The 24,181-nt window shown below is 39.9% G+C and overlaps 1 protein-coding gene across 1 annotated transcript in view; it reads right to left on the bottom strand.

Annotated features, from left to right (window-relative positions):
* Positions 1–1,449: 1,449 nt before the first annotated feature.
* Positions 1,450–24,181, bottom strand: part of HGFAC (HGF activator) — a 59,168-nt gene continuing 36,436 nt past the window's right edge. Inside the window, 6 exon segments of the mRNA XM_007496810.3 lie at positions 1,450–1,780; positions 7,470–7,618; positions 8,365–8,505; positions 11,202–11,341; positions 19,155–19,410; positions 21,929–22,014. Coding sequence (XP_007496872.2) covers positions 1,601–1,780; positions 7,470–7,618; positions 8,365–8,505; positions 11,202–11,341; positions 19,155–19,410; positions 21,929–22,014 — 952 coding nt within the window. The 3' untranslated portion in view covers positions 1,450–1,600.

The raw sequence follows: 24,181 nt of genomic DNA, 5'->3' as shown, positions 1-24,181 counted from the left end.
TCCTGGGTAATAGCATTGCTGCTAGTAGAGAAGTCCATTACATTCAATTGTACTACAGTTTATCAGTCTTTGTGTATAAAACTTTGTGTATTTGTCCCTTTTTTAGACCTTGAATTCCATGAAAGTAGGGCTTGGATCTTCTAACCTCAGCTTTTTATCTCCCTTAGCAATGAGAATATGCTCTACACCCAGTTGTCATTTAACATACATTTTGTAATGAAGAGGTATGTAATAACTGCTTTGGTTTATTTGTCCAGATTCCTAATTTCAGTACAAGGAGCTCACCAGCATGGCTAACTATTTCCACAATGCTAAATAGAAACTCCTCTCTATCAAATAGCTTTAGAGAGTTCCCTCGAGGACTAAAAAGTTAAATGAATTGTCCCAGGATCTTGCAACTAGTATGTCTCTGAGGCAAGACATTTTCCTCATGTTATACTGAATCCAAGATAAGCCCTTTCTCCACTATACCAAGCTGTCTTCATATAAGTTCATACATGCATAAAATCTTAGTGTTGGAAAGTATTTTTGAGTTCATTTCAAATAACTCTCTTTTGTTCTATTAGATGAGTGAAAAATTGTCTTCAAATATCTGAAAATTTTTCAGAGAAGAGGTTTAGACATATTCTGTTTGACCCCAGAGAGTAGAAGTTGGACCAATGGATAAAGAAACATTCATTTATTCATTGGATAAAGAAATATTTTTCCTTCTCTTCTTTCCTTTCTTTCTTCCCTTTCTTCCTCTTCCTTCTCTTCTTCCCTTCCTTTCCTTCCTCCCTCCTTCCCTTCCTCTTTCTTTTTTCTTTTCTTTCTCTTTCTGTCTTCATTCTTTTTCTTTCTTCTTTCCTTCTCTTTCCTTTCCTTCCCTTCCCCCTTCCTTTCCTCCTTCCCTCCTTTCTTCCTTTCTTACTTCTTTCCTTCCTTCCTTGCCTCCTTTCTTTCTTTTTTCTTTATTTCTTTTTTTCTTCCTTCCTTCCTTCTTTCCTTTCTTTCTTCAAATATTTTTTCTTTTCTTTCTTTTCTTTCCTTCTTCAAAGATTTATTAAGTCAACTTAAGTGTAGAATCCTATGGCAGACCCATGAGAAAATACAAGGTATATATAAGGCATGGTGGTCCCTGAACTTAAGGACCTTAGAGTAGGATAAGACACAAGTACAACTACAAGATACAATATCACATACATGCATTAGAGCTGTAAAACAAAGTAATGAGAGAGGGAAAAGCACTATGTGAGTTAAAGCGGTGGGGAGGATTTTGTCTCCAAATAAAGAATTTCCCAACATTCCAACCTATCCAAGAGTGGGGAAGGGTTGCAGTCACTGGAAGTGTTAAAGAAGAGGCTGGATTCCCAAATGGGAAGGGATCTAAAAATCTGTGTGTAGTAGGACACTGGTTAAAAAGATCTGTGAACCTTTCCTGGAGTTCACACTTGTAGACAATGGCTCAACTAGAACTTTCAAAAATGCTTTATTGTTGTCATGGCAAAGTATTCTTGCAAAAGGTTAGCACAGTTCCAAGCAGCCAGGCCCTCGTGATGAAGAATACATCCAGCAATGTCCAGAGGCCGAGCAGGGCCAGGAGGATTCCTCAGGGCTTCTCTCAGGCATCAGGGGCTCCTTTCTTGGGCCGTATTTTTTCATTGATCCAGTTGACGTAGTTAGTCACTCGCGTATAAACGCCAGGCTTGTTGAACTTGCCGCAGCCGTCACCCCAGCTGATGATGCCATAAAGGTAAGAAACCCCATTCTTTTCACAGGCGAGGGGCCCCCCTGAGTCACCCTGTGTTGGATAGAGACAAGAGTGAATCGCCTTAATTTCGGGGGATGGTTATTGTCCCTACAGAAGGCTGGGGGAAGTGGGAGGATAAACACAACTCCGGGTTCTGGTCCTTTCTCCGCCACTAATGATGCTGTTGGCCAATCTCATTCTTTTCTGGGATTTACTGAATTCCCGGCCAAGATAAAAGTAAATAAATCCAGGTCCCGGTTAGGATGGATAATGAATCCTCTGAAACGGTTTCATGTATTCAAATGTATGTTATTCAAAGTTATAATTATGTAAAATATGGTCATTGTTTCCAGTTCGGTGGGGAAAAAAGCAGTGTGAATTTAAATAATGTAACTTCTGCAGGGGATTCATTATTTGCACTAATTGGAACCTAGCTGCACCTCATCATTCAAAACACATGCCTGAACATATATATAAACACACGGACGCCTACATATACTCACACATAATACCTTCCCCTTCATTACAAGATGCAAGCTTCAGTCATATAAATTCATTTCCCCTGATTTCAGACTCCCCCTTCTCAGAGAAGTTTTGGCATAAAATTCATTTGCATTTTAAAAGATGAATCTATTTAACCCAAAGGAATAAAGCTCTAATGATGGATTAAAAAAACAAAACACTTTTACCTTCTGTTTTAGCTTCAATTCTAAGACAGAAATGCTGCCAAGGCCAGGCAACTGGGGTCAAGTGACTTGCCCAGAGTCACCCAGCCAGGAAGTACCTGAAGCCAGCTTTGAGCCCAGGTTCTCCCCACTGGCTGTCTCTGTCTGGCTGTCTATCCACTGAGCTACCTGCTGCCCTGAAGGATGGATTGCAATGACCAATCGGTGAAAAACAATCTTTCCCTTCCACATAAGGAAAAATGTCTTATTAAGTAAAACTGTTCAATAATAATAGCTATTCAAAAAGTGCTTAAATCACAGTAACCTTAGGAGGAGGGAAGGGATATTATCTTTATTTTGCAGGTGATGAACAGAAGAATAAGAGAGTAATTTGCTTCCCAGTGACACAGCTGGCGAACAGAAGAGTCTGAACTTGAATTTGGGTTTCTGGAATTAAAATTCTTTTTTTCCCTACTATATAATACTGCCTCATACTACACAATGGAAACAGAATGGCTTGCCTCCTGAGGTGGTGAGAGGCTCACTCTTGGAGGTGTTTAAGCAAAGGCTGAAGCACTCCAGGGGCAGAGATTCTGCCACATGACCTCCAACGTCCCTCCAAGCCCATGGATTCTATTATATCGTCCTTCCATTCGGATGTCCTTGTAATAAGAGATATTTAATCTGCTAAATATACAGTCTGCGAAAACTTTGCTGCTCTGTTTCAATTATGTTTCATATTCATGAAGCAGGAAACCGTGAAAATATTGTGATTCTTTAATAGTCAAATAAACCCCCTGATTTCTATTATACTAAACTATGACCAGAGATATTGACCTTGCCCAGTGACTTGGAACCAAAATTAATCAGAGACAGTAATCCTTAGAGAGGGGAGGGGATACTATGAAGAGTCCAAGCCGGAGAGTTGGGAGATCTGGTTTCTGGTCTCTGTTCTCACACTGACTGGAGGTGTGACCTTGGGTCATTCACTGTACCTTTCTAAGGCTCAACTTCCTCATCTGTAAAATGAGAGAAGTATCTGGCATGTGCCAGACTGGGGCAATGAGATGGTGCATTGGCTAGAGTCAAGAAGACTCATCTTCCTGTGTTCAAATCTAGCCTCAGATACTTAGTGACTGTGTGATCCTGGACAAGTCATTTCACCCTAATTTCCTCAGTTTCCCCATCTGTCAAATGAGCTGGAGAAGGAAATGGAAAGCTGCTTCAGTATTTTTGCCAAGAAAATCCCAAACGGGATCCTAGAGCAGTCAGACAGCATTGAAAGGAGTGCTTTGCGAATATTATTTCATTTGATCTTCACCACAACACTGGTGGGGTAATAATCCCCACTTTACAGATGAGGAAATTGGAGCAGACAGAAGTGAAGTAACTTGCCCAAGGTCACATAACTGGATTTGAGGCTGGATTTGAACTCGGGTCTTCCTGACTCCAGAGCTGGAGTTCTAGCCATCACATCACTTCACCGGACAGGGTCCTACTCAGCTCAGACATTTTAAGATATGAAGCCTCCTCATGGAACAGCTCCTCACCCCCAGGGAAAGGCAGGAAGAAAGCACTATGATATCATGCCATCAGAATGGTCCTGTGATCCCAGCAGGCTCTAAGGATGGAGAGGGCCCAGAATTCTAGGACACTCAGTAAACAGGGACATTCACTGTTTGGAGCTTAATGGGCCAGATCTGAAACAGGTGCTCCTGGGGGCGGAGGGGGAGGGATGTATTACCAAACTGCTCTAGGAGTCACAAGAAGGGGCTTTAGGTTAATTTCCTGCTTAATGGAGCTGGGAAGGCTTAAATGGAGCTTCAAAACCTTGCTTTATTATGCATTATAATGGCCCATAATTGAATCCAGTCTCCTTTCCTTGGAACTCAACTCCCTGGAGGCTAAAGACAACAGATTAAAATTTGGATAAATCTCTTTGACTAGAGAGACACTTGTAGGGATATGGAAAGAATTATGGTCTAGAAGATAAGAAGCAAGATTCTGAATTTCAGCCCTGCCACTTCACTGTATGCACCGTGGGCCTGTTTCCTCAGCTGAAACTTGGACTAGATGGTCTCTGATATGCTTTCTATATTTTTAGGAGCCTTCCAGCTCCAGCAGTCTGTTTTAGATTCGAGGGCTCTTCAGAGTATAATATTCGGTGCTCTAACATCCCTACATTAGTCCAGGGCCATCTTCTCTAGACAGACAGTTAGCCTGCTGGGTATCTCTTCCTGGATATCTGATAGGCATCTCAAATTCAATGGATCCAAAATGGAATTCATTATCATTCCAACAAAACTTATTTCTTCTCCAAACCCCACTATTTCCATTAAGGACACCTCCATTCTCCCCAGGAACCTAGGTTCAGAATCTTGGAACCTTCCTTGATTTCTCTCTCTCTCCCTCTCTTCTCCTCTCCTCTCCTCTCTCTCTCTCTTTCCCTCCTTCTCTTTCCTTCTCTCCCTCTCTCCCCCCTCTCTTTTCCCCCTATCCCTCCTCTCTATCCCTCTCTCCCACCCCCTCTCTCTCTGTACTTCTCTCTCTCTCCCTCTGTCCCTCTGTCCCCCCTCTCTTTCCCTCTCCCTTGCTCCCTCCCTCTTTCCTTCTCTCTCCTTCCCTCTCTCTCCCCCTCTCCTCCCTCTCTCCCCTGCTCTCCCCCTCCCTCTATCTCTTTCTCTGTCACTCCCTCTCTCCCTCTCTCCCACCTCTCTCTCCCTTATCCCTCTCTCTTTCTCTTTACCTTCTCTCTCCCTCTCCCTCCCTCCCTCTCTCCCTCCCTCTTCCCCTTCGTTCTCCTTTCCTTTCTCTCCCCCTCTCCTCCCTCTCTCCCCTGCTCTCTCTCCCTCCATCTCTCTCCCTCTCCCCCCTCCCTACATCTCTCTCCCTTTTTGTCCCTCCCTCTCTCTCCCTCTCACTCCCCGTCTCTCTCCCTCTTCCCTTTCTCTCTCCTTCCCTCTCTCTCCCCCCTCTCTTTTCCTCTTTCTTCCTCTTCCTCTCTCTAAATCTCTCCCCTCTTCCTCCCCAACTCTCATTCCTTTCATCCCATCCATTGTCTAGTCTTATAAATACAACTCCTCAATAACCCTCACACCTAGTTCTGTCTTTCCATTCATTTGACTACCACCATCATTGAGAGCATTGTCACCTCTTCCCTGTACCCTATAACTGACTTCTCCTTGCTTCCAGGTCCTCCCAACCCCAGCATATACAGTGGCCAAAATAATCTTCCCAAGGCATAAGCCTGAATATATCACTTCCCTACTCAGAAAATATTTATTGTCTTTCTATTATCTTTGGAATAAAGTAGAAATCCCTATCCTGGCATTCAAAGTTCTCCTTAATCAGCTCCTATTGGCCTTTCATACTATCTACCCATTTCATGACCTTTTCCTAGGCAAATGCTGTGTTCCCTCCAAACAGGACTACTAGCTATTCTCTTAACTAGATATTCGAATCTCCCACATTTATATGGATAATATTTCTTTAGTATTATGGATTTAGAACTAGAAAGAAACTTGAAGATCATCTAACTTAATTCTTCTATTTTGTAGAAGAAACGGAGGCACCAAGAGTGGAAAGAGTTCTAGACCTGGAGTCAGGAAGACTCATCTTCCTGAGTTCAAAACTGGCCTCAGATACTTACTAGCAGTGAGACCCTGGGCAAGTCTTTTAATCTCTGTCTCAGTTACCTCATCTATAAAATAAAGGGGCTAGCCTACTCAATGGCATCTGAGATTCTTTCCAACTCTAAATCTGTGATCTTATGAAAGAAACCAGTGTGGTGCTGAAGATGACTAACTGAAATTTGTAAAGGAAGATGGAAGCCAGTGGAGGTAATTTGAGCCCTTTGGAGAAAAAAAAAATTGTCTTTTGACTTTCTTTGTATTTGATTAGCACAGGACCTAAAACATGGCCGGCACTAAATAAATGTTTATTCAGGCAGCAAGGTGGTGCAGTGGATAAAGCCCCAGTTCTGGAGTCAGGAAGATTCATCTCCATCAGTTCAATCTGGCCTCAGACATTTACTAGCTGTGTGACCCTGGGCAAGTCACTTAACCTTATTTGCCTCAGTTTCCTCTTCTGTAAAATGAGCTAGAGCAGGAAATGACAAACTACTCCAGCATCTTTGCCAAGAAAACTGCAAGGGGTCATGAAGAGCTGGCTGGGCTTGACTGAAAATGACTGAACAACACTAGCTTATTTCCTCCCCATCCTCAGCATTCCTCAGGAGCCTCTGCCTACACTGGACTTTAGGCCTCCTGATGTTGTTCTTCCTGGGACATGATTCTAAGGCAGAAGGTAAGGGTTTCCAAAAAAGAAAGGCTATAGTGGAGAAAGAGAGGAAAAACCAGGAAAGGAAAACATGCTAGAAGCAGAGAAGCTCATTTCTCCAAGTGTGGCCGCAGCAGCCTTCTCTGGAGGTAGGGAGAAGCTGCCTTGCTCTGTGAAGTAAACATTCACATGGATGAAATTGGAGATCACTGCCCTGAGTAAGACAACAGACATGCACTTGGCTTGGTCTAGGGGCCATCACAATGGCAGCTTGTCAGAGTATGATGCCTTTAGGACCACACTTAAATCATGGGACTTAAATCTGAAAGGGTACTTGGAAGTTATCTATCCCAATTCTCCCTACCCCCTACTTGGGGCAGCTAGGTGATATAGTACATAGAGAACCAGGCCTGGAGTCAGGAAGACCAGAGTTCAAATCGAGCCTCAAGACACTAGCTATATGACCCTGGGCAAGTCATTTCACCCTATTGGCCTCCATTTCCTCATCCAGAAAATGAGCTGAAGAAGAAAATAGTAAACCATTTTTCCAAGAAAACCCCAAATGGTGTCATGGAGAGTTGGACACATCTGAACACTAACTGAACAACCACAAAGATAAATGACTTGCCCACAGTCATACAGCTTGTAAGGTGAAAAGCCACAATTCATTTTCAAATCCCCTTCTACCAATCCAGTCCTCTTGCCATTATACCCCACTGTTTCCTTCCCTTTCTTGGGATGAAATAAATCAAATCTAGGATAAGGCATGACCTTTACACCCCCTCTCCAAGCCTTACCTGGCAGGCATCTGATTTGCAGTCAAAGTAACCAGCACAGAACATGTTGGCAGTGATGTCTGCACCATAGACTTCAGGGCTGCTACATTTGTGATCAGGAATGAGAGGAATCAGAGCTTCTCGTAAGTAGCTGGAGTAACCTGTGACATCTTTTAAGGAGAAATGGAGGGAAAAGCTTTGAATTGGAGTCAGGATTGGGGAAATCCTGAAAGACAGAGGGAGCATGGCCCCATGAAGGGAAGATGCCCAGGCTCTGGCTAGAAGCATCATTACTTACCTACAAGTCTGAAGGGGAAATACTTAGAAGCCAGCTAAGGATTTCAGTGGAACCCACTCGACATGCTTAGAGAGCTGCCTGGGACTTTTTACTTATATTTTACCAACACCAAAGCAGTACTCAGGGGAATGGCCTCTAGCATCCCTTCATCCTCCTCTGTCATTGGCTGGTAGTATTGTAAATCAGCATCAGACCTACCAGTCGTGCCACAGCCAGCAATGGAACCCGTAAGTGATGGGCAGGATTCATGAGTAGAAAGAAGAAGACCTGGTCCTCCCCTTACAACTCAAGTAGTTGCTGTTATCATGGTTTGGTCACTTTTCAGTTTTGTCCAGCTCTTCATGACCCCATTGGGGTTTTCTTGGCAAAGATACTGGAGTGATTTATCATTTCCTTCTCCAGTTATAAGTAGTATCCAATAACTATTTCCAGGCTTCCTCAGTATACAGTTCTGACCTATAGCCCTAAATGTAGCATTTGCATATTATCTCATTTGATACTGAAGACAATTGAACAGAAAGACACTCAGTTCAGAGGAAAATGCCCCATGGTAGGATCTGAGCCAAAGGAGAGACGAGCAAGAGGCCCCCAGCACCGACAGCCATCAATGAGACTCACTCTCATACATGTGTCCCCATCCCGCAATCTGGCATTTGTGATTATCAGGAAATGTGATGCCATTCTCTGGGAGGCAGATGGGCTGGACAAACTGGGATTTCACAGCACATCGGTCCCCCTTCTTCTTCAGCCTAATCAGAGCTGCAGAGAATTGGAAAAGGGAATAAGATTGACCATTATAGAGGCAAAAGTATTTCTGTCCATCAGGAATGCCCATTAAAGTTAAAGGGCCAAGAAATCATTCCTGGGACTCTAGCCCTTTTAAAGGAAAAAGAATGTTGTAGAATCATGACCTTCAGAGATCTGAATAGCACACTAGAAGCCATCTAATCCCACTTACCCCTTCATTTTACAGATGAGGGAACTGAGGCCTAAAAAGTTTAAGCATTGTGACCAACTTCACCCAGCTCATGCGACATGGAACTAGAGAATTCAAATCTGACCTCAAACTGAATGGTCTTTCCTATATGTAACATCACTAGGAGAGTGAAGAAACTGCCCACAGAGGAGCCAAAGCAATCATAAATTCAGAACTTAGTTAGCAATACCATTCCTATGCTACATATAACTAAAGAGTCCTATGTTCTGTCATCTGACCTATTGACAACCTCGGGACTGTGGGCCTTGACATTTGCCCAGTCATTGACCTTTCAGGATCTCTAGACTTTTCCAGCCACTCCAGGGCTTAAACTTCTTTTATGTTCAGGCTCTCTTGATTATGAAATGAGTTCCATATGGCTTTTTTTTGTAACATTAATGCTTGATACATGGTAAGTCCTTAATATGGTCTTTTTTATTCAAATCACTCATATCATTATAATTTTCTAATGGTTTTCTTCTAGTCTTTGTCCTTAAAGTAATTATTACCTTCAGCCTTATAGGTCTTGGCTTGCTCTTTAGGAGAACACCTGTCATCAAAAATAATGGGCCACCTCAGGATAGCATGTCCTCTCTTCCCCAACCAAACTAGACATTCCAAGGAATGGAAGTACAGGAACCACTGGGGAAATTTGTGGAGTTAAATTCCTTCACCCAACATTGAACATATTTATTGAGCCCCAAATATGTGTGCAGCCCTGCTCTAGGGACTAAATGGGTAGTAAATACTTCCAACTAAATCTGGGTTTACCTCTTATGGCAAAACTAAAATTCACCCACATAGAGATTTAAATAATCCAAAGAAGCCATGGACTGGTGCCATGTGTGATGTGGACATTAAATACATTTGGGGTTCAGAGGTCACACACAACTAAGAAATACCAGAGCCACACCTAAGAGCCAGGAATTCCTGCCTCCTTCTCTGATGCTCTTTGCAATACATGATAATAATAGCTAGATAATATTTGCTTTTTGCCAGGTGCTAATGCTAAGCTCTTTTTATAAATATTCTCTCATTTAATCCTCATAACAATCCTGTGAAGTTGATGCTATTATTATCCCCATTTTACAGTTGGAAAAACTGAGACAGATGGCAGTTAAGTGACTTGCCCATGATCACCCAGCTACCAAGTATCTGAAGCCAAATTTGCACTTGGGTCTTCCTGAGTTGAGATTTAGTGCTCTCTATAGATTGCAGTCTTACCTACTTATGAGCTTGAGTAAGAAGTATATAAGGGACCCACACACACACTTTGACTCTGTAACAAAGAAGGCAGTGTGGATGCAGTACCGAAGGTTAGTTTTCACAGCTGTGAAATGGGGATGATCATACCTACATCAATAGATAGTGTAGAGAGAATGGAAAGTCATTCTTGGAGGCAGCAAGCCCCAGGGTTTAGTCATGCTTGTCCCTCCTCCAGCTGTGTGACCACAGCCAGGCAAGTCATTGGTACTCTTGAATATCTCAGGAAACTCTCTAAAACTATTTTTACAGAGTTATAGAGGACTTGGATTCAGCATAGTACAGGGGGAAAGTCTAGGATTTGGAATCAAAAGACCAGGGTTCAAGGACCTGGCTCTGTCACTTTATTCTTTCTTCAATCTTGAGCAAACTACTTCATCTCCTCAACTGTAAAATGAAGGTATTGAACTAGATGACATCAAAGGGCACTTCCATCTCTGAATCCCTGATAGTTCACCTATATCCACAGAGGAATTTTCCACACTGGGAAGATCCCCACACTGACAAAATCACAAAACTAGTGGGGAAATAATTCCTGCTCTGGACTTGGAGTCAGAAGATTATGGTTTGAATCCTTGTTCTGCTATTTACTAGCTATGTCATTTTGGGCTAGTCACTTAATCTCTCTGAGCCTTGATTTCCTCATCTGTTAAATGGGAGCCTGAATTGATATTCAGACCTAGATTTTCGGATTCCAAATCAGTACAATTCCCCTTAAACTGAAGATGTTAAAGAATCTCATGAATAAAAAGTTAGGAAATTGGTTTTGGCCACCACAGTTCCCGAAGGCCATCAGCAAAGGTATGGAAGAGCCATGGTCTTCTTCAATAGAGGAAGCTTCTGGACTGATGACATGAATTTTTTTAAAGTTTTGAAGTAATTACTATTGTTGGTAATCAATGTCTATTGCCCAGTTTCTTGAGTGTGATTTTATTGTCTCTCTCCCAAATTCTAACCCATGTTTATGATCTCCTCATCTTTCCTGAACCCAAAACTGAAGTTGACTCTCTGTGATACTTCTCCAGAGATGACTCTGAGACCTGCCTGGTCCTTCCTATTTTAACTGCATTCTCCAGCCTTGACCTCTGTTCCCCCTGATTGGATGTGCCCCGGCTTTCTCACCAAAATTCCTGCCTCAGCCCTCCCTTGTCAGCCCTGATCTGTGGACACCCCAAGCTGTGCCTGACATCTGGGAGAGAAGTCTTAACACACTCACCAACGTCATGATTGCTAGGACTAAAGACAGAGTACAATGGATACTGTATATATTTCTCAATTTCAAAGGATTGTGTCACATCTGTGGATGTATTGAAGAAATGCTGGCCAAGGACGACTGTGACACTTGACTTGGGTGGGCTGGAAAACAGAGAATAACATCAATAATAGTTATTAGTTGGCATTTCTATAATACTTTATAGTAGTTATGTTTTTTTCACGTCCATCATTTAATTTTAGATGGCAGAGGAAGGTAGGGCAGATGTTAACAAATCTATTTTTTCTAGTGGAAAAAATAAGAGATTGAGGTAAGACTTGAACTCAGGTCTGCTTATTATAAAGCCGGTGGTCCTACTATGCTATGACTGCTTGTCAAAAAGAAGAGCTATGTACCTAGTCCTTGCCCCTTGGGGGATCAATCTTGATGCTAAATATTTTGGGGAGGGTTCTGTGGGCATCACATTAGTCCCACGGGGAAGTGAGGGTAAGGGTTTGGACTCTCCAAAGCACAGGGTCCTGCCCTATAAGGACTTAGTAAAACCTCCAAGCACAAATTCACAGATTTACCAATACTTAGAACACTGACATCAGATTGGAAGGAACCTTAGAACCCGTAGTGTCAGACCTAGTTGGGACCTTAGAGAATAGAATGTCAGAGCTGAGGAGGACCTTAGAATTTAGAACATAGAAAGTAAGCAGAACCAAGAAAACAATATATATGCTACATAATATAAATAGCAAGAACAATATGAACCTTATAAAATTAGGAATAAAAATCTTGACCCAAAGGAGAAAAAGGAAAAGTCATCTGCTGCCACAACTTGGCAGAAAAGAGAGATATCATTAAAAAAAAACAACCCTTATCTTCTGTCTTAGAGTCAATACTGTGTATTAGTTCCAAGACAGAAACTCAGTAAGGGCTAGTCAATTAGGGTTAAGTGACTGCTCCAGGATGACACAGCTAGGATATGTCTGACCTAGGACCTCTCATCTCAATCAACTAAGTCATCTAAGTGTCCCCATAATGTCATTTTTTAATGTATTGATTGATTTTGTGGGATTTTCCCCATTCTACATCTTTTTCTTTCAAATCTTTTAAAATTCTTTGTTATACAAAAACCTCTGACAAAGGTCTAATTTCTCAAATTTATAAGGAGCTAAGTTAATTGTACAAAAAAATCAAGCCATTCCCTAATTGATAAATGGTCAAGGGACATGACTAGGCAGTTTTCAGATAAAGAAATCAAAACTATCACTAAACACATGAAAAAAATGTTCTAAATCTCTAAGAATTAGAGAAATGCAAATCAAGATTCTTCCTGAGGTGGATCCAAGATGGAGGAGTAACTAGAGCCACAACTCTGTTTTACCACAAGTATCCTGTCTGACCAAGATTAAAATATCACCACAAAATGAACACAGGAGTGAAAGAACCAATAAGGAGACAGAGTAAAACAACTTTCAAGAAATGAAAAACCCAAAATGTAGTCAGAGAATACCTGGGGCACTGAGGTGAGAGGAGAGAAGTGGTAACAAGGAATAAAGAACAAGCCAAGAGAAAATAACAACCCCCACACCCTCCACCCCACATCTGCTTTCATAGGTTTCAAACTTAAGCCCAAAATACCATTCAGACCCTGAGATCCTGCCAAGCCAACTCACACCCTTTGAAATTTCAAATCTGTGAAAAAGTCCAGAGTCCCAGCCCAGAGCAATCTGGGCCAAAGGGGGTTGATCTGCATGGACCCATAGCAAAGCCAGGAATCCCACTCTGGGCTTGGTATGAGAACATAATCCACAGTTTGGGGTGAGGACACAGTTCACAGGAGGAGCCCATCTGGATCTGTTTGCCCAAAACTAAGGGTAGAGCTCCAGGACAGGGCAATCAAGGGTGTGTCTGATTGGATCAAGCACACAATGAGACCAAAACCCTGAGCCTCAGCCTGGGGCTAGAATCTGATCAGTCCCTTACCTGATCAAGTTCAGAGTGAGATCAAAAGCTTAAAACCAAGCCTGAGGAAAGTCTTTAAGCTATCAGCATCTCAAGAATCAATTGAATCATCAGGGGGAAGGGACTCCCAGAGCTCACAGCCCTCAGAAAATCTGGTAAACTAGTAAGGACCCAGAAAATAAGCTGAAAATACTCCAACTTCCCAGAAAACAGAGCCTATCTAATTAGATAGGGAAAATGAGCAAACAACAAAAAAGCACCTAATTCTAAAGAATTTTTATGGAGATAAAGAGCAAGACAGATACAGAAGGGGACAGTAAAAGCAAGGAAAACACATGCAAAGTTCAAAAGAAAAATATGTATTGGACACAGAGTCTGGAAGAGCTCAAAAAAGACTTCAAAAATCAATTGAGAAAAACAGAGGAAAAGTGGGGAAGAGAAATGAAAGTGATGCAAGAAGAAATGAGAGTGATGCAAGAATAAATGGTCCACTTGAAAAGGAACCAGAAACTGACAGAGGAAAACCAGGTCTTAAAAATCAGAATTGACCGTCTAGAAACTAATGATTTCATGAGAAATCAAGAAACAATAAAGCAGAATCAAAGGAATGAAAACACAGAAGAAAACATGAAATATCTTATTGAAAAAAAAAACAATTGACCTAGAAAATAGATGTAGGAGAGACAATTTGAGAATTATTGGACTACCTGAAAGCCATGATGAAGAAAAAACCTTGGACATCATATTACAAGAAATTATCAAAGATGACTGCCCAGAGATCCTCAAACAAGAGAATTAAATTGAAAGAATTCACAGATTGCCCCCATAAAGAAATCTTCAAATGACAACTTCAAGGAATGTATTAGCTAAATTCAAGAGCCAGCAAGCCAAGGAAAAAAATACTTCAAGTAGCCAGAAAAAAAAACCCTTCAAATACCATGGAGCTACAATCAGGATCACACAGGACCTAGTGATTTCTGCATTAAAGGACCAAAAAGCATGTAATATGATTATGCCTTTATGAAGGCAAAAAGATTTGGATTTACAACCTAAAGTCACCTCTTCAGCAAAACTGAGTATATTTTTTCAGCGTAAAAAAATGGTCATTCAATAAGATAGAAGATTTCTTTCTTTTTTTTTTTTAACTCTTACCTTCTGTCTCGGAATCAATACTATGTATTGGTTCCAAGGCAGAAGAGCAGTAAGGGCTAGGCAACATGAGTTAAGTGACTTGCCCAGAGGTCTGAGGCCAGAATTGAACCTAGGACCTCCCATCTCTAGTCCTGGCTCTCAATCCACTGAGCCACCCAGCTGCCCCCAAAATAGAAGATTTCTAACCATTCCTAAACAAAAAATTTGAAGTCTAAACACAAGACACAAGGGAAGCCCAAAAAGGTAAATAAGAAAGAGAAAATTTAAGGGACTCATTAACATCAAAATGTTTATATGTCTACATGGAAAGATTTCTGTAATTCTCAAAAATTACTCTTAGTAGTAGAGATGAAGAGTGGAGAGGTAAGATATTATGAGGATATGATGTGTATGATATGATATATAAGTAAATATGCTGATATGGAACAATATGTATGTATGATATGTATGCATATGAATGATAAATAAAAAAATCAAGGGCTGAAAGAGGGCTGCACTGAGAAAAATGGGAATGATAGAATGGGGTAAATTATTCAAAATAAAGAATCATGAGAAATCATTATAGAGAGGGGAAGATAAGGGTGGTGCTGGATAATGCTTAAACTTTACTTTCATTGTACCTGGCTCAAAGAGGGAAAAACAAGTATACTCAGTGGGTTATAGAATTCTATTACCCTACAGAGAAGTAGAAGGAGAATAAAATGAAGGAAGGGGTAAGTGGAGGGCTGACAAAAAGAAATGCAAATCAAAACAACTCTGGGGTATCACGTCATACCTAGGAGATTGGCCAATATGACAGTAAAGGAAAATAAAAAATGTTGGAGGGGATGTGGCAAAATTGGGACCCAATACACTTCTGGTGGAGTTGTGAATTGATCCAACCATTCTGGAAGGCAATTTGGAACTGTGCCCAAAGGGCTTTAAAAGATGGCCTGCCCTTTGATCCAGACATAGCACTGTTGGGTTTGTAGCCCAAAGAGATAATAAGGAAAAAGACTTGTACAAAAATAATTCTAGCCACACTCTTTGTGGTGGCAAAAAAAATTAGAAAAGGAGGGGGTGTCCATCAATTAGATAATGGCTGAACAAATTATGGTGTCTGTAGGTGATGGAATACTATTGTGCTCAAAGGAATGATGAACTGGAGGAATTCCATGTGAAATGGAACAACCTCCAGGAATTGATGCAGAGTGAAAGGAGCAGAACGAACTAATAAATTTTCACACAATTGAATGTAATGAACTTCTCTACTAGCAGCAGTGCAGTGATCCAGGACAATTCTGAGGAACTTATGAGAAAGAATACTATCCACATCTAGAGAAAGAACTGTGGGAGTAGAAACGTGGAAGAAAAACAGATGATCAATCATGTGGTTTGATGGGGATATGATTGAGGTTATGGCATTAAAAGATCTCTACTACAGATATGAATAATATGGAAATAGGTTTTGAACAATGATACATGTATAACCCAGTGGAACTGCTTGTTGGCTTTGGGAGGGGGGAGGAAAAAATGGAGGGGGGTTTTGAATCATGTAACCATAAAAATCTGTTCTTAATTAATTAATTAATTAAGAGATAAAATAAATTCTTTGTTTGAGGAGATACCTCTCTGAGAGGAGGGACCAAGGAGTGATATAGGAAGAAATAATAAATAATGAAATATAAATGAAAATCAGTTTTTTAATTGAGAACACAAATATCTGAACTCAAAATGGGTCTAGGAATATAGAATGTCAGAGAGAGCAAGGACCTTAGAATATAGAATATGGACCAGTAGAGCAATCCCATATCAGCAGACATATCAGCCATTAGATTGCTCACATTTTAACAATATTTTTGAGAGTTATAAAGAACTTTCTTTCATATGAACTGTGTGATGCAAGTATGATTATCCTTATTTTTCATATAAGGAAACTGAGCTTTAGAGAGTTAAAGGAAACCACACATTAACCCTTGGTAAATTAGCCCACCACCTGTAGAGTATTGACATAATGGTAACTACTAGACACCAATATTATATGGAATCTTTTAAGATCGTCAAATCCAAAAATCTTGTTTTGAAGATAATTAGTGACCACATTGGACTCTGACTTGGTCTCTGACTCTCCATGAGAATGCTGTCAGTTCTGGCAAAGGAAGACCATTCTCAAGCCATGCACCAGAACAAGAATCCACTTCATAGAATCAATCAGTGATGTACTGGTGGTAAATGTTTAACAATAAATTCCTCCTTCTCACTCCTATATCTCCCCCTGCAAAAATGTACCCACATTATTTTTAATTTTCTTCCATGCTTATATGATTCATGTTGTCTCCCTCCCCTCTCCTGGAGCTAACACACAATTCCACTGGGTTATACATGTATTATCACTCAATACCTCTTTCCATATTATTCATTTTTGTAATAGAGCAATCTTTTAAAAATCCAAGCCCCAAGTCATAAACCCAGATAAACAAGGGATAAATCCTGTATTTTCTTCTGCATTTCTACTCCCACAGTTCTTTCTCTGGATATGGATAGTGTTCTTTCTCATAAGTCCCTCAGAATTGTCCTGGGTCATTGCATTGCTGCTAGTAGAGAAGTCCATTACATTTGATCATCCCACAATGTTTCAGTTACTATACACACATTTAAAAAAATATTTTTACCTTCCATCTCTAGATTGATTCTAAGATATAAAGGTGGTAAGGGATAGGCAACAGGAATTAAGTGACTTACCCAGGGTCACATAGCTAAGAAGTGTCTGAGGCCACATTTGAACCCAGGACCTTCAGTCTCTAGGCCTGGCTATCATTCCACTGAGCTACCCAGCTGCCCCTATACATAGACTTTTAAATTTAATCTACCTTAGTGCCATTTTCTCCATCACTTTCTAAAACCTAAAGGCAATCAACAAAATCACAAATCAAGCCTTGATTTTTAGCATTTACTGATTTCCAAGGCCTAAATGCTCTTCCCATTTACAGCCCATTCCTCCAGCACACTCCTACCCCCAGAATTCTGACAGATGCCCAGCTCCAAGACCCAGTATAATGCTGTAAGCTCTGACTGTGGGTAGTGTGACTTTGCCACCGTGTGGCCATGCCCAGAAACTACCATTTCTCCAGTCTTCGTCAGGGATGTACTCTGGATAGCAGCTTCCTTCCTTTGCTGTGACTCTGGAAATGTGAAGACCCAGAGATCGTTGCCACCCTGACCCTTCCCCCAATCCCGAAGGCCTCCCCTTTCCAGGGTTCCATTCATACAACTAGTTGTGCTAAAAGGAATCTTTTAGACCCTAATAATCCAACCACTTTCTTTTGAAGACAAGCAGGGACACATGAGGTCTATCCCTGGCCAATCTACCCTAAAGCCTTTTCATAAACATCCTCATTGAATCTTAGAATCTCAGCCCTGGAAGGAATTTCTCCAAATATTTCATCCAAGAAAACAAATAGAGGCTGACACTGGACGTGGAGCCAGTGGGTTGAGAGATACCTAACAATCTTTTATATGATATAGAAAGAGATTTAGAGTGAGAAGCAAGCTCACAGGCCATCTAGCCCAAATTTCATAAATGAGAAATAAAAGCCAAGAGGTCAAGAGACATTCTCAAAGATAAAGAACAGTAAATGGTAGATGTAGGATTTGAACCTAGAATTTCCAACTCCAACACACTTTCGACTCTACCACGCTGATCCTCCATCTAAAAGAGCTGATCATTGCATTGCTGCTAGTAGAGAAGTCCATTACGTTCAATTGTGCCACAGTGTATCCATTTCTGTGTACAATTTTCTCCTGGTTCTGCTCCTTTCACTCTGCATCAATTTCTGGAAGTCGTTCCAGTTCACATGGAATCCCTCCACTTTATTATTCCTTTGAGCACAATAGTATTCCATCACCAACACATAGCACAATTTGTTCAGCCATTCCCCAATTGATGGGCATCCCCTCGTTTTCCAATTTTTGGCCACCACAAAGAGCGCAGCTATGAATATTTTTGTACAAGTCTTTGTGTCCATTATCTCTTTGGGGTACAAACCCAGCAGTGCTATGGCTGGATCAAAGGGCAGACAGTCTTTTATTGCCCTTTGGGCATAGTTCCAAATTGCCCTCCAGAATGGTTGGATCAATTCACAACTCCACCAGCAATGCATTAATGTCCCAACTTTGCCACATCCCCTCCAGAATTCATTACTTTCCTTTGCTGTCATTTTAGCCAATCTGCTAGGTGTGAAGTGATACCTCAGAGTTCAAAATGGGTACTCTTAGGATTCCTTCTTTTACTGTTAAGGAAACTGAGATAGACAGAGGTTAAGTGACTCATCTAAGTTCACACAGCTGGCAAGTGTTTGAGTCTAGGAGACTTGGGATTCCACGCCAGGTCCTCTGACTCCAGATACAGTCCTTTATCTAGTATGTCACACCACTTCGCCATCATGTGCTTTCCTATGAGCTCTCAATCAGCTTTCTCTTTCTCAAGTGGTCCCGAAGACATAGCTATCCTTTCATGGGAGAGAATAAGCATCCCACTAAAGACTCAGAAGATCTAATCCTGACAAAGTCCTCCCTGGCCTCCCTTTTCCCCTTTATCTCCATCAGCTACTGAAGGGTTCTTCTTCAAAAGAGCTTTTCCCACCCCAAGGGAGAACTCAGGCTAGGAATGCTCAGGGAGTTCAAAGTCTTTTCAGAGAATAGGAATCAAATTGATGTGGCAAAGGGGAGAGAACATATCAGCAAAAAGGGAGAAGGTTCCATCGAACTTCTCTCATCTTAGCTGAACGGAGTCCATTTTCACCAAATATACCGTTTTGCCCAAGAACTGGCTTTGCCCACTGGCAATGCAATGAGGTAAAAGGAAGGGCTTACCTATTGGAGAAACAATGGGCAGCTGTTACAACCCAGCAGGATTGGATGAGGCTGCCAGCACAGAAGTTTTCCCCTATGTACAAGGCTGCCATCCATGGGTGGGATCCGGGCAAGGAGGATGAGCCTCCAATAATTCGAGGCCTCAGGAACGTCCTCTTCTTGTGCCTCTTCCCACAGCCCCGTCTGCTGGTCACAGGAACGTTGGGGATCATCAAAAGTTCCATACCGGGATTTGCCCCACTCCTGGGATGGTTCACTGGGGGCCGGAGAGAATGTCAAAGAGAGAAAGGTCTAGTCCAAAGGGACATTCAATAGGGGTTCAGGTAAAGTCCCCCATGCTTTAAAGAAATGCTTTAATAGATAAAAGCTTTGCACTTGGAGTTCTACTCAGCTTCAAATTCCTGCTGGGTGACATTATGGAAGCAGATTTGGACTGGTCCCTCCTCTCTGTTTCAGTTCTTTGTAAAAATAAGAGTGAGACAAAGGATCTCTAAGCTCCCTTTCTAGATCTAAATCCTCTGATTCCTTATGAATAAAAAAAAAAGGCACAGCGTTTCAGTAATGGCAAAGGCAAGAGGAGTCGATGTCATGATATGATGGCCAAAAAATTTGACTCCCATTCATTTGCATTAACAGAAGCCAAATATCAGAATAAAGGAGGTGATAGTGTGGCTGTCCTACATGATGACCAGACCCTACTAAGTGCACTAAGTACTAAGTGCACACATTTGGGAGATTGTCTTTTTAGAAGGACAATGACCAACTGGAGTGCCTCTGGAGGGGCAAGGATGGGACAGTGAATGGGCTGAAAACCATATTATATAGTAGAATGGATTGAAGGGACCAGGATGACTCATTGGATAGACTTGATGTCATAAAGACCTGAGTTCAGATCTTGTTTCAGATAGTTATATGACCCTGAATAAATCACTTAATTTCTGTTTGCTTCAGCTTTCTCAACTGTAAAGTGGGGATCATAATACTTCATAATATCTCACAGAAGTACTGTGAAGATTAAAGAAGAAGACATATAAAGAGACAAAGGAAAGGGATTAATTCTTTAGTAAGTGCATGCCAGGTACTATGCTAAGCATTATTTAAATAATGTCTCATTTGCCTAGCTGTGTGACACTGGGTAAGTCACTTAACCCCAGTTCTCTAGCCCTTACACCTCTTCTCCATTGGAACTGATATTTAGTATTGATTCTGAGATGGAATTATATATATATATATATATATATATATTTCATATGTTATATATAATATTTACATTAACTATTAAATTTGTTAAATTTAATATTAAATCATTTAAATTTGTTATAAAAATAATTATTTTATTTTATATAAATTATATATGAAATGTATATAAATTTAAATTAAATAATATGTAATGTATTTACATGAAATATTAAATTTGTTAAATTTAATATTAAATTATTTAAATTTGTTATATAAAATAATAATTTTATATAAAATTATATTAATTTAAGTCAAATAATACATAATATATTTATATTAAATATTAAATTTGTTAAATTTAATATTGAGTTATTATTTAAATTAAAATGATAAAATTAAAATCTATTTAATGTATGATATGTGATATAGTTATATATTATAGCAAATATATCTATAAAATATAAATATAACAAAAATGTAGATGTATTTATAATATACTATTTTAATATTATAAATAATAATATATATTACCTACGTAATCTTATTTGAATCTCACAATAATCCTGTCCAAGTTCTCATTCTTAGATATTACAATTAGCCTGGAGAAGACTCTAAGGACAAGGTAGGATGGGGGATTAGAGAGCCGTCATAAATATTTAATGGCCTGCCACAGAGAAAAGATATTAGACTTGTTTTATTTGGCTCTGAAAGGCAAGAACAAGGACTTAAAAAAAGGCTGATTTTCTTAAATATGAGGAGATTTTTCCTAACAATTTCTGAGCTCCTTGTCACTGGGAGTCTTCAAACACAGGTGGGCACTTTTCAGGTAAGACTCCTGTTTTGGGTGTTCGTTGGGCTAAATGATTTCTTAGGTTCCTCTCAGCTTTATGCTTCTATGATTGATCACAGATGAGGAAATTGAGGACTAAAGTCAGGCAATAACTTAGCCAAGGTCAAACATTTCATAGGTAGCAGGGCTGGGATTAGAATTTGTGTCTTTAGGGTCAAAGTTCAAGTTGTGTTTTTATTTTTCCATTATTTCTATCCGTTTGGGTATCACAACCCCCATCCTTCCCCCTTCACAGGGCCAGAGAGAATGAAAGTGAAAGTCATGTATAAACTTGAGCTGATTGTTAAATTATCACTGTGAGCATTCACATCTCAGAAATCAACAAGCACTACCAATCAGGGCTTGATTTATTGTTTGTTTGATTGTCTAGAGTTAAGAAAGTAATGGAGTAAAAGTTAATAATGTAGATTAAAATTAAAAAGAAAAATTATTTAAAAGAAATCATTTTAATTTTAATTTTTAGAAAATTATTAAAATTGTCTTTTGGGAGAGCCTGTCATTAAACATTTTTCAGCATACCCCTGACTACAAAGCAAGTAAATAAGGCATGCTAAAAGGTGTTATTCCTATTCCTCAGACATTTCCTAGAACTATCTTCAGGTCAAAAAATTCTACATCAGCTTTTGAGAATGCATCTCATTACAGAACTGGTTTTTTTTCTTTATGGAGCTGGATGACACTGCTTCATGTCCATGAGTTAAAACAACAGTGGTCCTCCCCACTTCCTGGCTCAGAGCCCACCTACCACAGGCTGAGATGTTGCAGTACTCCCAGGAGAGAGTGTTGTCCTTCATGATGTAACACCACGGCTTCTCATCACTGTCGGGATTTCTGACCCAAGAGAGAAAGAATTCAGTGTGGTTGTGGGAACCCAGACTCTTAAACCCCTTAGCCCTCCCATCCCTAAAGAATATGACCAGGGGCCCAGGGGGCAGAGCTAAATTCCACCTATACCAGAAAAGAGAAAATAGCCATGGGAACCAGGACCTCAGAAAGACATGTATAAAATAACCCTTAAATTTTCTATTCAAATGATGAATCATAGTTTTTGTTTTATCCCAATAACTATTTCAACCTAACTGACTTCCTTTGTAGATTTAGATATTTTATTTTATCCATTTAAAAACATTCTAAAAATTGTTTCATGGCCTCCACTAGACTGCCAAAGGGTCTAGGACTCACCAAAAAAGTCAAGAACCTTAGAAGACAATGTTATGGCTAATATGGAAATGTTTCACATGACTATATATGTATTATCTAGATCAAATTGTTTGCCTGCTCAAGGTGGGGAAATGAAAGAGAGGGAGAGAATCTGGAACTCAAAAAAATGTATGAAAGGTTAAAATTTTTGTTCACATGTAATTGAGAAAAAAAAGAAAAGAATCTCCCCATATTAAAAAAAATGTTATAACACAGAAAATTAAATACCCAGAACTCAAAAAACTTAGTGCCCATGAACAAAGAGTGCTAGAAATAGAAAGATCCTAGAATCTAAGATGCTAGAATTGGAAGAGTTCTTAGAGATAATTTAGTTTTTATAGAGGAGGAAATTGAGACCGAGGGAGAGGTTGTTCAAGGTCATCCCATGAGTTAAGGTCAGAGCTAGGATGAAAATATCAGGTCAGTGCGCTTCTTGACAAGGTGAGCTAAGCTTGCTTAGTCTCTGTGGAGTGAACTCATTGAATCTAAAAAAATTGTCACAATTTGATTTGATATTATTTAGATTTTCACTGGTCTTTTAAACAGATGCTCTACCCAGACCAGTAGGTCTTTGATGAAAAAAAAAGAAAGAAAGAAACTGATCCAATAAACTGGTAGAGTTTATAAGTTCTTCCACAAACATGGTGTTGCATCCCTCTTAACAGTAATTACATTTGTTAGGTAAGAGCTCTTATTGATTCAATCAATCAATCAATAAAGTCTCTGTGTGTGTAAAATCAATCATAAGCTGTGAACAAAACATATATCTTCTAAACCAATCAAAGGCATTGTGAGAGACTTTATCACATCCTAGACAACTTATAAAAGGTCTAATTCTACCTCACCTATTTCAGAACTAGAGAGAGATTCCAAAGAACAAGAAACAAAGAGGAAAGAGTGACATCAAGCTGGAGGGAACCCATAAAAAATCAGTAGTTTAGGAACCACCAGGAATAGGAGAAAGAAAAAGTAGGGCTGAATTATGGCAAATAAAAGTGGTATCTAGGAAGGCATTCAGTCCTACAGGCTCAAGAAGAACACAGACCCTGTAATGAAATCTGCTATTATTCAAATAATTATACTTCATCATTATATATACCCAAATTCATTACCCAAATGTTTGCAGCAACCTGAATCTTGTCTCAACTACAAAAGTGGCAGAGGTTAACTAGAAATAAACATAAATGCTTAAATATTAAGGCGCAGAGCTAAACTTCTTTCTTAATGTTAGCAAGTCTTTCTAAGTAGAAGTCTTGAAATGATTGTGATTGAACTCATAACTTTTCAACTAAAATAAACATCCTAAAAGTCACAAAGTAGGGTAATTAGGTGAACCTTGGGAATCTTTCCATAGACTTAAAATGAGCTAATTTTTATTTCAGGCTGTTACATTTTCTTAAAGTATCTCAATTCATATTTTCTCAATGTCTCCTCCATAGCCTTGCCAGCTCCCTCACTGGCAGGCAAAAATAGTCTTTCCTCCTTGATTCTCTCCAGGTTTGAACCATCACTAAATGAAATCTGCCATTGTACCTGGATGGGCTGTGTCATTCTACTTCCCTGTGGAAGTAGATGCCCTATTCCTCATCTCAATTTTACAGGGTGATATGATTTTAAAATTTTAGAACCAGAACATATATCTGATTCTAGTTCCTAAACTCTTAAAAAACTTACTTTCTGTCTCAGAATCAACATTAAATATTGATTCTAAAGGAAAAGGAATGGTAAGGGCTAGGCAATTGGGGTTAAGTGACTTGCACACAACTAGGAAGTATCTGAGGTCAAATTTGAACCTGGG

The sequence above is a fragment of the Monodelphis domestica genome, chromosome 6 (genome assembly GCF_027887165.1).
Source record: "Monodelphis domestica isolate mMonDom1 chromosome 6, mMonDom1.pri, whole genome shotgun sequence".
Classification (NCBI taxonomy): Eukaryota; Metazoa; Chordata; class Mammalia; order Didelphimorphia; family Didelphidae; genus Monodelphis; species Monodelphis domestica.
The sequence above is the reverse complement of the archived record's forward strand: the minus strand, read 5'-3'. Positions and strand labels throughout refer to the sequence as shown.